Source organism: Spea bombifrons, chromosome 7 (assembly GCF_027358695.1).
Source record: "Spea bombifrons isolate aSpeBom1 chromosome 7, aSpeBom1.2.pri, whole genome shotgun sequence".
In the NCBI taxonomy this organism is placed as follows: Eukaryota; Metazoa; Chordata; class Amphibia; order Anura; family Pelobatidae; genus Spea; species Spea bombifrons.
In genome coordinates, this window is record NC_071093.1 from 28,159,955 (window position 1) to 28,175,566 (window position 15,612).

A 15,612-nucleotide genomic window follows, 5' to 3' on the forward strand; every position below is an offset into this window, starting at 1 on the left:
TAATCCAGTGAAGCTGGTCTTGTGCCCATTCCTCCACAGCAAAGTACAGAACAACATCCACAAGAAAAATAGAAAGTATGTCCAACAAGATAATTAACCCCTTATATATTATGGGTCGTATTTGGCATGTTTACCAAATGTTTGCTCTTTTTATTTTAAGCACATTCTGACAATGTATGCATTGTGCAGACAGGGCTTTCATTTTATATGAACGGTCCAACAAATTGTGCATCACATCACATAATAATGTTAAAAAAGGAAGAGAAAACATATTTCCCATATATACCAAGCAATAAAAACAGAAATATTTTTTTTAAGACCTGACCCTCCTTAGTAAATGTAAAATATGTAGTACATATGTACATGCAGCACACATTTTTGTCACTACTGGTGGCACGGCAGCAAAAAGCTATATTAAGCTGTCTGGTCCATAAGGCAATGTTTTATAACTAATATTAGACTAGAAGCTGCTGATCAGTCACTGACTCACCAACGCACCGGTAACCCATTTATTCAGAGTAACATCAATTCTATCCTCAACATGCAGTCCCAAGAGGAAAAACCTTCCATTCTCCTCTTCGCACCACAAACGTAACATCTACAGAGACTAAATGCAAGATGCTTGCAGAAACGTACAGTGACAGAAACCAATCATCTCCCTTAAGGAAAAAAAATAAAGCGTTTGTTTTTACTTTTTGAAGAGTTCTTTATCCAGCATGACACCATCTGACATGGTTTGAAGAGATAATCTTAGCATGTCCATACATTCTTTCAGCCTTGGGTCAGATGTACGCAGTCCTGTAGACTTTAATGCCTGTAAGACATTTAAAAACACACGTTGAAATGTTTCTTTTATGGAAGAATTCCATTACTTGCTTCTCTATCAGGGCAGACGAGCCAGAACATTTTCAAAGCGCTCACTAAAAAATGGAGGCAATTCAATTATTTGACAAATTCTCATTAATGAATGATTGTGAATAGCAGTTACTATAAACTGTACTGTTTCATGTACAATTAATTAAAGAGTAACATCATATAAGGCATGTCTTGTTTTTTGTTCATTATGTGTGGGGGTTAAAGTTCCCTCCCTGTAGGATAGGTGGCTCACTGCAGAGCTCCATTATATGACCCTAGGCACCGCTGATTCATTTAAAGGTGCAAGTGCCATGAATCATAAAAAAGGTATTTAAGATCACATGTAAGCGTATCATTTAGAATGGATTTTCGTGTCCATAGTTTAAGTTTGTGTGCCATCAGAGTACTCTGATAACTAGCTACTGTTCCTGGTAGTGGTCTGAGGATGTATCACACAACACTATTCACTATCAGCAAAACTAGAACTCTCCAGCAAGGTCTCCTAACCGAGCTGCCTTTAGTGAATAAGCCCCATTGTGAGGAAGCGAACATAGAATTGTAACTTGAACATAAGTCAAATATCATTTAGCTAGCACAACCATTTATTGTGAACTTTATAGAGGGGGAACATTATCCACAAATACAGAGCGACTTCTATATAAAGCTTGCCAGCGAGTGGAGTTTGAAATAAGCGACATGGTATTTCACGGGAAAATGAAATGGATTGTTTGTGAAGCAGACCTCGTGACTATACAAACAAAAACAAAAACATGGACCGTGTACTTACGGTGATAAATTTATGAACTGGTATTTTTTCTTGTCCTTCAGCAATTGTATAGAAGAGCAAATCCTCAAGACTTGGTAAAAGTCCTTGATTATTCTTTCTGTAAACAAAAAATTACATTTACTATTAGAAAGGAATCATAAAGCAATACCTTACATGACTTCATTATATAGCAACCTAAGCTTGACCGTGATGTAAGCTGTCATCGCTAGCACTACTGTAATACATGCGGACGACATCATCATGCAGTATGACATCATCATGCAGGATTACACTGCACTCCTTGAAAAATCACTGTTGAAACACTGAGCTGCTCAGGGTCAAGCCATATGTCATAAGATAGAAAACTCCCTGTTCTATACTAAAACTAACAAAATTAAACATTTTTAGCCCTCTAAATCAACCTTTATAGCTTAAAAGCCATCAGTATACTTGTTCCCAAGTCGGTGCAACCAAAAAACTACACTGTAGTATCAATGTTAAGACTGTCCTACAAATAAAGGTCCTCTTAAGGAAAGGAAAAAATATTTGTAAGATATTTACGGTTCTGTTAACAAAGACTTTACCCAAACTGAAATACATGGACATTTCTCCAATATGAGCTGAAGCAGTCCAGCAGCAATAATACTGTATTTGTAATTTCACATGAATAAATCATATATTGAATTTATTAATTCATTTTATAATGAATAGAGTTACAGTCCAGGCATCATTTGCTCTTGAATGCATATGATATGTGCGTGGTCCCTTTAAACTTCCGTGTGGTCTGCTCTTTAAATGCATGAAGGGGCTCTGCAGAATCCCCCCAAATGCATTTGCCTTTTTCTTCATCCCGCAGCTAAATGGTCTGCAGGAGATGCGTTCGGCTAAATGGGGTGGGATTTTCCTTTTAAATAGATGCCATCTAACTAGGGGGGACCACAGGACTCCTTTAGCCAAGTACAATATTCATGCCTGTACAATCAGCTCATCAGACAATGAAACTAATCAACACATTATAGACACATCTACTGCATTCTAAAATGTAACGAGTGACAATGTATAGTTTGACCATGGGTGAATATGGACGTCTTCTGAAGGTGTTTACAATACGAGTTTTATGGTAACCTTGAAAGGATGACCTGTTGGTTATGTTTATAATAGTTATCAGTGCAGGGTTGGTAACAAAGACAAAAGTTTATCTGTAGAAATGTTTAAGGCAGTGAATCCATTTTAATTACAGCTTCTTTGCCTAGCAATCCTTATCACCGCCGCCACATAAAGTAACTGTACAGCAAACCTCAAATCTCTACCATGTACATAAAAATTCTATATTCAAGCTTTATTACCGTGACGTTCAACAGAGCCATATTTTCAGTTATTTTAAAGTTGCCAATGAGATTCAGGTTTGTTCCAGATCCGACGAACGAGATGTGGTGGATAAGTGGAACAGCCTCCCAGCAGAAGTAGTAGAAGTCAATACATTGAGGACATTTTCTTAAACATGCACAGGACAAGCAAAAAGCGATCCTGAATCAAGACAACACCAAGGACTGATTAAAGCCTGAGTTTTTATATCAGGAAAAAATGGGCAGACTAGATGGTTCTTACATTCATTTGAAATGAAAACTATCGTAGTCTGTGTCAATTAATCATGAAGGTAACTAAACTGTTAAATTCAATTAAATCCGTCTCAAGTGTTTGGAACGCTGGTAGCCCAAAGGACCGGGCCGTTTAATTACCTTGCCAGTGAACTGGCTTTACTACCGCTTTCTGAATAATCCTTGCCAACCTGTAATAGGCACCAACAGGCCAGCACTCCTGAGATTTACAACCAGGTCCATTTGCTCTGGCAAGTACAGCTGCGTTTTCACACTGAAAGACTTTTTGCCTTCTCTATAGATACTGAACTCAATTTATAACCCGAAATGATTCAGCATAGAGGAATGTGGCTCCTGGCAGCTTAGACATGTTCTCAAAACCTGACGAAGGGGGGGAGGGGAGAAGAGACGGCTTCAATAAAATACGAAATGATAAACATTACAGGATTTGTGGAATTCTGCTAAATCTGCAATGTTACAAGATTTTATGTTTGGATCCATGATAAGTTTTGAAAATAGGGAGAATGGCCTGAATTTAACAGTTTCCTGGAAAATAACCATAATTACCGAGTTCTATGAAAGCAACGTGTTATGTGGAAGATATACAACTAACAAAAGAACATTAAACGGCCCATCCTGCATGTGAGAATGGCGTGACATTACAAAGACGCCTAAGGATGATTAAATCTCTCGAACAGGAATATCTCCTATGACAAGGCTTGCATCAGAAGGACGTCCACGCCAGAAGCCGCAGTCCCCTGTGGTATAACATTCTGCCCCGCTATTCTGATCCAGCACGTGACTTATAACATGACTCGCAAGAGAACGTGGGAAACGTGGTCCAGGTCAGTAAATGCAAGGCATTGGGAAATATCAAATAGTTACATAATGTATAAATTATATTCGACTTTGCAATAAATATTGGACATAATGTGTTGGTCTCAGTGTAAATATTTTGCAAAGACCAATGACTCTAGGCTGTTTATATGCAGACAAAGAGGATTTAGTTCATTAAACTGCAACAGGGGACATATAGAATAACAGGTTATGTCAAGCATTTTGTGATCTCACTTACAATCTATTATGAGTGTAAGGAGTTAAGGTGACGCGACCATTGTGCCTTTGATCAAACAATATGGATGTTATTCTGTTAACAAGGAAGATAGCCAGAGATATCCCAATTTATTGTTGATGCAGATTGTGTGTGTCTTCACAGAATATTGGAATTTATGCACATTGTGCGCCTTGCCTTTTGAATCCCACATCAAAAAGTATTTACGTAGCTTTATTGTGTTACATCGCTCGTCTAACTGCTACAACTGTGTAACTTCCTGATGGAACCCTATGTATAACTGCTTTGGCAGGCTGCCTCACAGTAATATTATTATTATTATTAAAAAAATGTTTAGAGCCCCATCAAGTTCTGTAGCACTATACAATGGGTGGACAGGACCCAACAAGCAGAATGTAACATAACAATTTGACTTACAGAGACAACAGGTGAGGAGGGCCCTGCTCAAACGAGCTTACAAGCCATTTTCTAATGAAATACAAATATTTTCATTATTTATGCTACCTGAAATAGCAGACAAAGTTCAGGCAGCCCCAGAAAAGGATGTAATTCTCCATTGTGCACTCAATAGGTAACATCAAAGATGTGACCTGTAACCGGTTAATTTCTGGCACCAGCCAATACCATCTTGTGCCCATAAGTTGACTTCTGCCGGTTTGAGCAATGGTTTTGTCCGCTCACTCACGTGTACACCAGCAGGTGTCTCTATCCACCCTAACCACCCCCCTAGCTTCCAGAGAGGGTCAAATGTTTCATATACTAGAATGCAAACATTGAACATACATGTGACCCAACAAAGATCACGTATATAGATTCAAAAAGTACTCATCATATAAGGTCCAGTAAACTGAGACGTTTAGTTCCACCAACATGAAATAACTAATATTAACAAGTACTGGAGTTAAAGTAAAGTTGGCAGTGCTTTCTTTGCTGACACAACACAATTTATTGTAAATTAAGAGCAAAATATGGCACCAAAAATGAAAATGTTAACTTAGCTGACCAAAAACATAGTTAGACATCTGCTGTGCTTAATGAAGCTGTCCAGACCTTCTGTTGCATGTAGAACATTGGATCTTGTACCAGCTGGCAGCTCAAACGATATGATTACGAACATTACTTACGGGATATGGGTCTGCGTGTCTAGGAGCAATGAGCACAAGTTAAAAAAAAAGGATCAAAAACAGGTACAATGAGTACAGACAAGATCAACAGTGCTCACTGAGTGGAAGACTAAAATACTCAGCAAAAGAAAACCTGGGTTCCTATTAACACTGGTGCTTATCAGACAGAGACAGCGGTTACATGTACTTAACACATCTTATCCGAGCTAGAAAGTTAATAATCTATGTCGCCATAACCACTATTTCCCGGAAATTACTGGACATTCCTGCTACTGTCTTGCCTAAGTACAAGAAACAAAGCAGCATTTGAGTGTCTCAAACTTTGAAGATTTCTTTAGTATGTTAGAGATTATTGATATATGTTCCTCAGCATTTAAATTAAGACAATACACAATAAAATGCCAAGCATAGTTAAGGCATTGTTCTGTTTTAATAATATCCACCTTTTCCGAAAAGTAAACTATCTGACTATTTATGTGACATAGCAAACTGATTGAAGTGAGAAACATCATTACAGCCCGCAGAAGAGGACCTCAGGAAAGGAAGGTGCAGGTAAGCCTTACTAGCTGCAGTGGTGCTACATTTCCATAACACTGAGCAGAAGAACATATTTAAAAGGACAGTCCAGCCAACCTATACACTTAAATTGATATGATAGCCGAGAGGTCCCTTTAACTTTCCATGGTGTCCCTTTTGCAAATGCATGGGGGATTTTGGAGCATCCCCATATGTATTAGACCCCCCCAACAGATCTTCCTGCCTCTACTAATGGAAACCCTTTCCTGCCACTCAGTGAAGCAAAACATCTGACACAAAGCTGCAGTTTCTCCATAAGATACATATTCTTTTTTTTAGGTATAATGAATGCATATGAAAGGACTTTCATTGTTAAAGTGGTACTTATACACACACATAATGCGTAGGAATATGGAGCCCTGCTTGCGGATCACAGTGTGATATCTAATTTATTAGATGTCTAAAGATGTCTACTTTTTTATGTTATGGATGTACAACAATCAGCCATAACATTATGACTACTGACAGGTGAAGTGAATAACACTGACGATCTTGTTATCATGGCACCTGTCAGTGGGTGGTATATATATATTAGGCAGCAAGTGAACATTTCATCCTCAAAGTTGATGTATTAGAAGTAGGAAAAATGAGCAAGCTTAAGGATCTGAGCAACTTTGACAAGGGCCAAATTGGGATGGCTAGATGACAGAGCAACTCCAAAACTGTAGCTGTTGTGTTGTGTTCTCAGTCTGTGGTGGTCAGTACCAAAAGTGGTCCAAGGAAGGAGAAGCTTTGAACCGGCGACAAGGTCATGGACGTTCAAGGCTCATTGATGCACGTAGCGGTGAAGGCTGGCCTGTGTGGTCAAATCCAACCGAAGAGCTACTGTAGCTCAAATTGCTTAAAAGATTAATTCTGATTCTGATACAAAGATGTCAGAACACACAGTGCATCGCTGTTGCGTCAGGGTGCCAGTCTTACCCCTGTCCACTGCCAAAAGCGCTTACAATTGACACGTGAGCATAAGAACATTAATACCACACATTAATATTTATAGCGTAGGGCTGGAAATGCAACTTAGTTGTGAATTCATTCTTATTAAGCCCTTTTTCGGGAAAAAACATTTGTTGAGAAACTTCATATCATCTCCGGGCTCCTTAGATTACTCACATCCTAAATGAACAGGAAAGAGTTAGCACACTTTCGTGTGCTCACTCACACTCGTTTCAATTACATCCTTAAGCTTCCCTGGCTCAGGGGGGGTCGCAAAACTAAAGTGCTCAACTGTAACAAATATAAATAATGTCAATGCCAAATGGCCAGTAATTTTGTTACCCAATTAAGTGAGCAGATCTTTCTATACAACCATTTAGACACATGAAATAAGATACGACAGGTCCAGAGCCCATATTTCATATTCCTTTTAAATAAGCCTTTTAAGCCAACATAACATATGGTATTTTATTTGCTCTATTACTTAAGTGCATCTGCACATTGCTTATGCCAAATTGGGAGAACAGATGAAATTAGTTTTTATTGTTCAGATTATGCCGGTATGCCATCTGTGTACAAGTATGTGCTAATGCTATGCTAGAGAGTGGGCCGCAAACACCCACAGTACAATGACTGTAAACCCAAAAGCCGCAGCTCTCAACATTTTCTAGGGTGGCAACATGTGGATTGCGATTGTGTGCAGGTTCCATTCTAGGATGTGAGCACATCAGGGCAAGGACCTCCTTTTAAAATGTATTAATTCCTGTTGTACCCTGTTTAATGGAACAGGAGCTTAGCTAGAAACCACAGGGTGCAAAAATTTCCCACTGGCCCCTCCACAACTTCACCACAGTACCAACTCTACCCCCAAAAAACTTCCCTGTGCCATTTATCCCCCAAACAGCTTGCTTGTGCCAATCTCCCTCCCAGCTGACTGATTTAGCATGCAGAAAAAGGATGTGATGTCATTTCCTGCATGCTGGATCAGACAGAATCCAGGGAAAGGGTGTGAGATGCTGCTAACTGCAGGTATTACCCACAGCTAGTGGCTTTTAAGCGGGAGGCCGCAGGGGTCACTTGCAGGGGTCAATAGCGACCCCTGTGATCATGAATGTTTCCCCACGGCAATGGAATATTCATGCTGACTGGACAGTTTGTGTTTTTCTCAGGGTGATTAGACACTATTGAAAACTTTGCACAAGAATGATCAAATACATCGAATCAATAAAATAACTGCAACAAATTGCTTTGGGCATAAAATTACCTAGAATAATCCTAAAGAGAAGAACATGCAATATCTTGTTTTTTTGTAACAATTTTTTGAGACAAAGTTATACACCATCACCATAGCTAATGGTACAAGATAAATATGGCAAATATAATACAAAGCTATGATACATGGTATTAAAGGCAAGTATCTTTCCCAGTAAATGCCCCAACTTCACATCATGATAGTTCATTAACAGGATAAGGTGTAAAGCCTCATTTCCCCCATTATATTCCCGGTTACTATAGCGATCCAGGGAATCTAAAGAAATTTCAAGTACAATCCAGATCTCTAGGTTGTCTACATATGCACTGTCCAGCATCCAGCATGGATCTACATATAGTCCCCACAGTTTTTCCCTGATTGTGTATCGTAGTGCTTACAATTTCTAAAATGTTGTCATCATCCTCTTGATGCGTTTCCTCTCCACGGTACCATGTAATACCTTGTTAATCTTCAGTAACCAAGCCAAATGTTTTATCCTGTTTATATCCCAATATACAAAAATATACGTACATGCCAATCGTGTTGTTTTGGTGTCACTTTCATTTAGCATATTCTGGAGATATTTTATTCTTTTCATGTCTAGTTTGGAATTATGTGTGTTTTATGGGGTTTGAAAATTAAGAATATTATTGGTTAAAGAAAACTGTCCTTGTCCTTTGCCTCATAAAACAAGGAAAGCAAATGTAATGGAATTTTTCAACTTTACAATTAATGGAAATATAACAATTAATTATTTAATATGAAGGATTTAGAAATCAATCCAAGCACCATTGCGATATCACTGTGATCATTAAGGCGTCTCTTTCACTTGTATCCATTCAAGGCTCTGTCTGTACACCTGATAAACTGGTCCTCAATTGCCAGCTTTACTTTAGCAGCAAACAATGGGCAACAACGGGCAACAAGACCAAATAGCCAATGTGTGCATTTCCTAGTGTTTCAAGCGTGTTAACAGTAGAACAATTTACATTACCAGGTCACATTTACTTCCCTACCAATCCTTTGGAGGACATGTGCTTCCTGTATAAACACACACGGCTGTAGTTCTAGAAGGGTCTAGAAACCACTTTCGCTTTCAAAGTACTGAAAGCTAAGAATGTGTATTTTTGAAGCCATACCCCTGACTCTTGATATACATCACTAGATTTCAGAAATTTGGAAACAACTGCCAGCATGACACTAGAAGGCACCCTTAAAGATTTGACTTGGTACATCAGCCACACGGTTGACACTCATGGACCAATCATCTTTGATGGACCAATCATCTTTGATGAAACTGTGTGCCGTCACGCAGTGTGCCAGATGATTGCACCAAATGATTGCACTGGGACCAATTTCAGATATGGTAGACAGGACTCCTAGTTCACATTCTGGAGTGTCCTCATTTGGTCAAAATAATTGGAAGCCGCACAGATACAATATGCATTTTATTTGGAATTGGCTTTCCCATCTGCGTAACTGATTAGCCAATACATAAATGCCACTTATTGCTCATAATCTTGCCACCATGTCATTTGTACAAAGAGCGAAGCGTTGGATCTCGTTAAGTTTTGGGAGGAGGGTTATTACACTGGACAGGCTGACACCACCTAGCAGGCACATGTCTGATACCCAGCACCATCTGCTGTAGGAGCTGATCCACCGAGGTGACCTTCAGCACGATATAAATGGCATCTAAGCATGCCCTGCGTCCGCAGATGCTCTAACCTGCAACCTCAACCACTTCAAGAGATGCTAGAAGCTTCCTTCCGAGCTTTTAAGCCGGCAAATTCCTTCAATGACACAGGTCTAATCCATGTGACGGGGGGGGGGGTCGGCGACAGAGGTAAAAGACCATTACACCAACCACGCCGAGCGTATATCGCACCTCCGAGTGGCTAAAATGGGTAAACCCAACCACACGCCCACCCGCTGCATGACGTCACGCCACACCTTGTAACCCTTTCGGCCCCAAGTGTATCAAATACGTCACGTGTTAAAGGCAGTGACCGTTACATTTCCACTTACTTGTCGTCTTTGGGGGCACTGGTTGCAGGATCGGTGCCGGCGGCAGAGCTTTGGCTGCTTTCGTCGCCCGCTGTCCCGTCTGTCTTGGAGTAAAAGCCCCTGGCCTGCGTTATCTGAGAAGGCGCCAACCACCATCTCTGGCCGCTGATGCCACCACCTCCGCCGTCACCCTGCCAGGGACTAAGCTTGGGTGGTACCGCAGCGGCTAGGCTGCGGAGAGCCTTAGAGGTTAAGCCACCGGTCACGGAATTTCGTACGGTAGAATGTAGCAGCTCTTTGAGCATCACGGAGCTCCCAAGACGAAACATTTGTAACGTTAAACACTTCCCTTTCAGCTCTGTCACCGCCTCACAATGCAAGCCTGGCGTCTCGTACTGTCTGCTTTCTAGTTCTGTAGTGACAGAATGCGTCTTGCCCCCGACGGCCTCTCATTGGTCGACTCTCTTAGCTGTCATCAAAGCCCAGCGTTGATTGGTAGATGTTATGACGATTTTAATACATTGACGACGTGCGTGCGTTGCTTTCAGTGTTCTGGAAAATTACTACCACGGTTTGAGGGCGCTTGGTTTGGCGTAGGTATTGATCCGCTACAGCCTTACACATAATCAGGACAGTGAAATAGGGCCATAGATTCGAGCCACTTAGTCTGTCATACTGCACAGTTAACCGAGAGCGGTGTGTGCGAATTGAATCCTCAATGTTTTGGAATTTACTGCGAATCTGTCAGACTGTCAGGTTGTGAAATAACGGCAGAGCTTATGTGAAATAAGATGAATAACTATTTGTGAGGAGTGTGGCCAAGGCACTAGGCCTGAGAAGGTGACAGCCACCTTTGCCACTCTTTTGGGCAATCAGGCCCCCTGTAGTGCCACTGCTCAATGGGCTGATTAAAAGGGAGATCACTGTTTACCCAATAACTATTGTTGGGCTGGGCCAAGTAGGAACAGAAACCTCCATGGTTTTTTTCTGGTTGGCTTGAGCACCAATATGATGTGAGGATGGCGGAGCAGAAGTAGCAGGCGAAGATAAACCACTGTCCCTTAGGGTGCGTTTCTTGTCAAAGCCCGAGGTGCCGTGCTTTGCGTCCTCAGAAGAAAAGGTGCTAGTGCTGTAGTAAGGCCACAGTGGATCGCTGGGTTAACGATCTTCCTCTTGTGGAGCTGCACTACCCCTTTGGGGATATGCAGTTCTTCCCTTTCCTCCATGGCTGAATAGAAAGCTGGATCTTCTTGGTTCTCCTCCGACTGAAGTCTTAAACAGCAAGTGGCGACTTTTTAATGGCCAGGATCTTTCTTGATTGCCTTCCAACTGACGTCTTAAATGGGAAGTCGTGACCTTTAAAAGGCAAGCACACCTCCCCCACTGAGTCTTACGGGACCCGGCTCCACTGTGGCATTTTCAGTGCACAAAAAGGTTTCAAAAACATTCGATGTGACATGCATGCACAAAAACAAACGCGCAAGGTGCGAAAACAACAAAAAAGTGCCTTATGGCCCAAGCCCATGGCTGGCATACGTATCTCTCTCTCTCTCTATATATATATATAGTTATATAAATCAACATAATAACCAAAATAAATATTCTGAAAATAAGGGAAAAGGATGATAATAGTCCTCCATTATTTTTTATCTTGTCATGTGGCTATTTTTAGCCCTGCCACATCATTGCATCTTCACATCACTTATTCAGTGCTAAGGAGAGATTGATGATGATTGGTATTCCCATTTAACTATTGATTGCGACATAAGATATTAAAATTTGTTGCATTAAAGTGCAGTAGAAATCTTAAATTACGCTATTAGGATTTATAACATCCTTAACCTTATTTCTATAAAAATGCTATTTAAAGCAAAAAGTTATTTTCGCACGCTACAGCTTTATAACACAGCAACACATTTTTATATTTTACACTTTTTTGTACTATATATATAAATACATATAGCAGAATTCTATGTGCTAATATTCACACTACTGGGTGATAGGACAAGTGATCAAGGGATTGGTGGAGGGACTGTTTGGTTTGTGCTGAGTGAGAGACACAAGATAGTTATCAAGGCTACTGGAAGGGTAAGACTGGGGCATTTGAGTCTGAGAGTGTCAATTAAGAGATGACATTTTTAGGCCACCGGTAGATTCCATAGAACTATTTCAATGAAGAAAAATTTTTACAATAACAGACCAGATTAGTTGATTACATACAGGCAGTTACTGTTTCACACCCAGTCTTTTAAGGGTATAAAATAATACCATAATTAGTGAGCTGCTAAAGGAATATATGTTAGAAACAGACTCATGCACTTTTTCATTAAATAGCATTAATCAATGTCCCAGGTTCTCCACATTGTGGTAGCCCTTCCTACTGTCCATTTCATTAAAATGAGATATGGGACCAAAATAGGGAACTTATACAGTGTATGTTCTGCATAGAGTTGTCTCTTCTCAAATTTCTATGATTTATTAAGACCTGTGTTTGCAGAGGAGACTATTAGAGTCTCATTCCAGGTATATAGCGCTATCCATTCATACATGTGGGGGGGAGTTCATGTTAGAGTTACACTAAAACATAGCATTGTCCAGAATGTCTTGTCATGCTGAAGAGGACATACCATGACATTTTGGACAATGCTATACTTCCAACTTTGTGGGAACGGTTTGGGGAAGGCCCTTTTCTATTGCAGCATGCAAGGTCCATATAAGACATTGTTGGATTAGTTTGGTCAGGAAGAACGTGACTGGCCCGCACAGAGCCCTGACCTTAACCCCATCGAACACTCTCGGGATGAACTGGAATGGAGATTACAAGTCAGGCCATGTCGTTCAGCATTAGTGCCTGAGCTCACAAATGCTCTTCTGGATGAATGGGCAAAAATCACCACTGAAACACACCAAAATCTTGTGGAAAGCCTTCCCAGAAGAGCGGAAGCTGTTATAGCTGCAAAAGGGGACCAACTACATATCAGTGTCTATGTATTTAGAATGCAATGTCCCTGTTGGTGTAAAGGCCAGGGCTCCCAAATACTTTTGTCCATTTAGCATATGTATTGACCTGTATTAACACTGCAACCTGTGTGATGCATCAACAAGGCCGTTTATTTTGCCGAATACTCTCATGGGATGATAGCAGACAAGCTGCTATCTGCTTCGCTTCTTCACTGAGCAGTGTACATGTGTAAATAAAAGGCATAGTGGGATTGTTTGTACAAGAATGCATGTGCGTGTATGTGTGTGTATATGGGTGCTTGTAGGTATAAGGGACATACATATGCATGTGTTTTGAGAAATCGTGTACACGAATGTGTTTGTGTAGCTACCAGAATGCTGCCACAGGGAAAAATATTTTGAGAACCAGGTTATAGGTTTATTTTTGGAATTATCAGATTTCATCAGACATCACACTTTATTTCAGTCCTGTGTCACTACTTTTGCTTCCATCTATTTATTTGGTTACTTATATAGTAACTCATACTATGTTACAATTGTAACAATCATGAATATCTAGGAGATTAAGGTTTGATTACATTATTCATTCCTTTACTTTTGCTGCTATGTGTAATTTCTGTTGTTTAGACTTTGCAGTGCTGCAGTCTTGTGAAAAAGATAGTACACCCTCCTTAGGTACGTATTACCATAGATGAACAACACAATGGAGAAGCCATGTGTGAACTAAGTACACCTGATGATTCAATAGCTTATAGAACCACCTTTAACAGCAATAACTTCATGTAATCTTTTTCTGTATGACTTTATCAGTTTCTGATATCATGGAGGAATTTTGGCCCACTCTTCTTTACAATGTTGTTTGTTCAGTCTTCAACAGCCTTTTCCACATCTGTTCATTGCTGTTGATCCAGTTTGTAGCTCTTTCCAATTTTGCAACAAAGTAGGGAAAAAAATTCCTTCTTGACCCCAGAATGGCAGTCAGATCTCTCCTTGGATCAAGAATTTCAAGAAGCTGTTTCCCCATAATTTAAAAAGTATATATTATGTTTTTGCCAGTATTCGTCCACTTGCTGTTTAAACGTCTTTATGGAATCTGATAAAACTACCACTGCAAGTCACCAGAATCAGGAATCTGCACTCACTCCCCACAGGAACTCAGGTGCTTAGCTGTGCCGGGAAGGGCCAACTCAAGGGTTCCATCAGACAGATTTATTTGAAGGAAACGGACAACAACGTTTCGACCTCACAATCACAACTTGATAAAGACCTCATTGTGAGGTCGAAACGTTGTTGTCCGTTTCCTTCAAATAAATCTGTCTGATGGAACCCTTGAGTGCCTGGAGCCTTTTTCTATTTTAAAACTACCACTGCAGGCAGAAAATTCCACATCCTTATTGTCCTTACTAAAAAAAACCTTTTCTTTGCCTTAGCCTAAATCTCCTTTCTTCCAGTTTAAATGCATGACCGTGTGTCCTATGCATTATCATGTTTACAAATAGATTTCCAGACAATGATTTGTATTGGCCCCGAATATATTTGTATAATGCTATTATATCCCCTCTGAGGCGACGTTTTTCTAAACTAAACAGATTTAAATTAGTTAACCTTTCTTCATAACTAAAGAAAGTGTTTGGTATGGAGGAACATAAAGGGCCTGCACAGAGTCCTGACTTAGGCAAATATCGCTGTCTAGTAACTTGGTAACCAACGCTGTTTTAGAAATTGGGTATTGTATTGACTCCAAAGCTTATATAACATTGATATACTACTCATGTGACCTGGTTAGACTTTCCGGCAATTAAGATGGGAAGGGGTATGGAGACTTTGGACCGAAAAGGTAAGAATTCAAAATTCACAATACAGAAAAGAGTAATAATGTTTCAATATGCTATATCTTATTAATTATGAACTAATTAACTCAGACAATTTTACAGAACTATTGCTCTAGAACAGACCTGGGCAAAGCACGGCCCGCGGGCCACATCCGGCAGGGCCGGACTGGCCCACCGGGATACCGGGAAATTTCCCGGTGGGCCAGAGGGTCCGTGGGCTGGGCGGCCATGAAGACAGCCGCTGAGCTGCCCCCCAGGCTGCCCGAAATCTAATCAAAGCGGCCGCTGGGTGCTGATGCGGCCGGCCGGCATCAGCACCCAGCAGCCGTGTGCGATGGCCGTCCAGTGATGGGAGCAGTGTGAGGGGTGAAAGCTCCGCCCCCTCGCACTGACCTTTCACCCCTCACGCTGCTCCCATCACTATGCGGCCATCAGATTGCTGGGAATGTAATCTGAATGGCCGGTGCGTGCTGATGCCGCCGGCCGCCTCTGCTTTAATACTTTTTTTTTTTACTTTATATGGCAAGCCGATCCAGCTTACCATATAAATAAAAAAAAAAGTGTTAAAGTAGCTCCGGCCGGCGGCATCAGCACGCACCGGCCGTTTAGATTACATTCCCAGCAGTCTGATGGCTG

The 15,612-nt window shown here is 40.7% G+C and overlaps 1 protein-coding gene across 1 annotated transcript in view; it reads right to left on the bottom strand.

The window, feature by feature from the left end:
- GLS (glutaminase) overlaps positions 1–10,596 on the bottom strand; it is a 49,841-nt gene extending 39,245 nt beyond the window's left edge. Inside the window, exons 1-3 of the mRNA XM_053471852.1 lie at positions 10,205–10,596; positions 1,643–1,739; positions 693–814 (exon numbers count right to left, since the gene is read on the bottom strand). Coding sequence (XP_053327827.1) covers positions 693–814; positions 1,643–1,739; positions 10,205–10,512 — 527 coding nt within the window. The 5' untranslated portion in view covers positions 10,513–10,596. The remainder of the gene's footprint in view (positions 1–692; positions 815–1,642; positions 1,740–10,204) is intronic.
- Between the last annotated feature and the right edge of the window lie 5,016 nt (positions 10,597–15,612).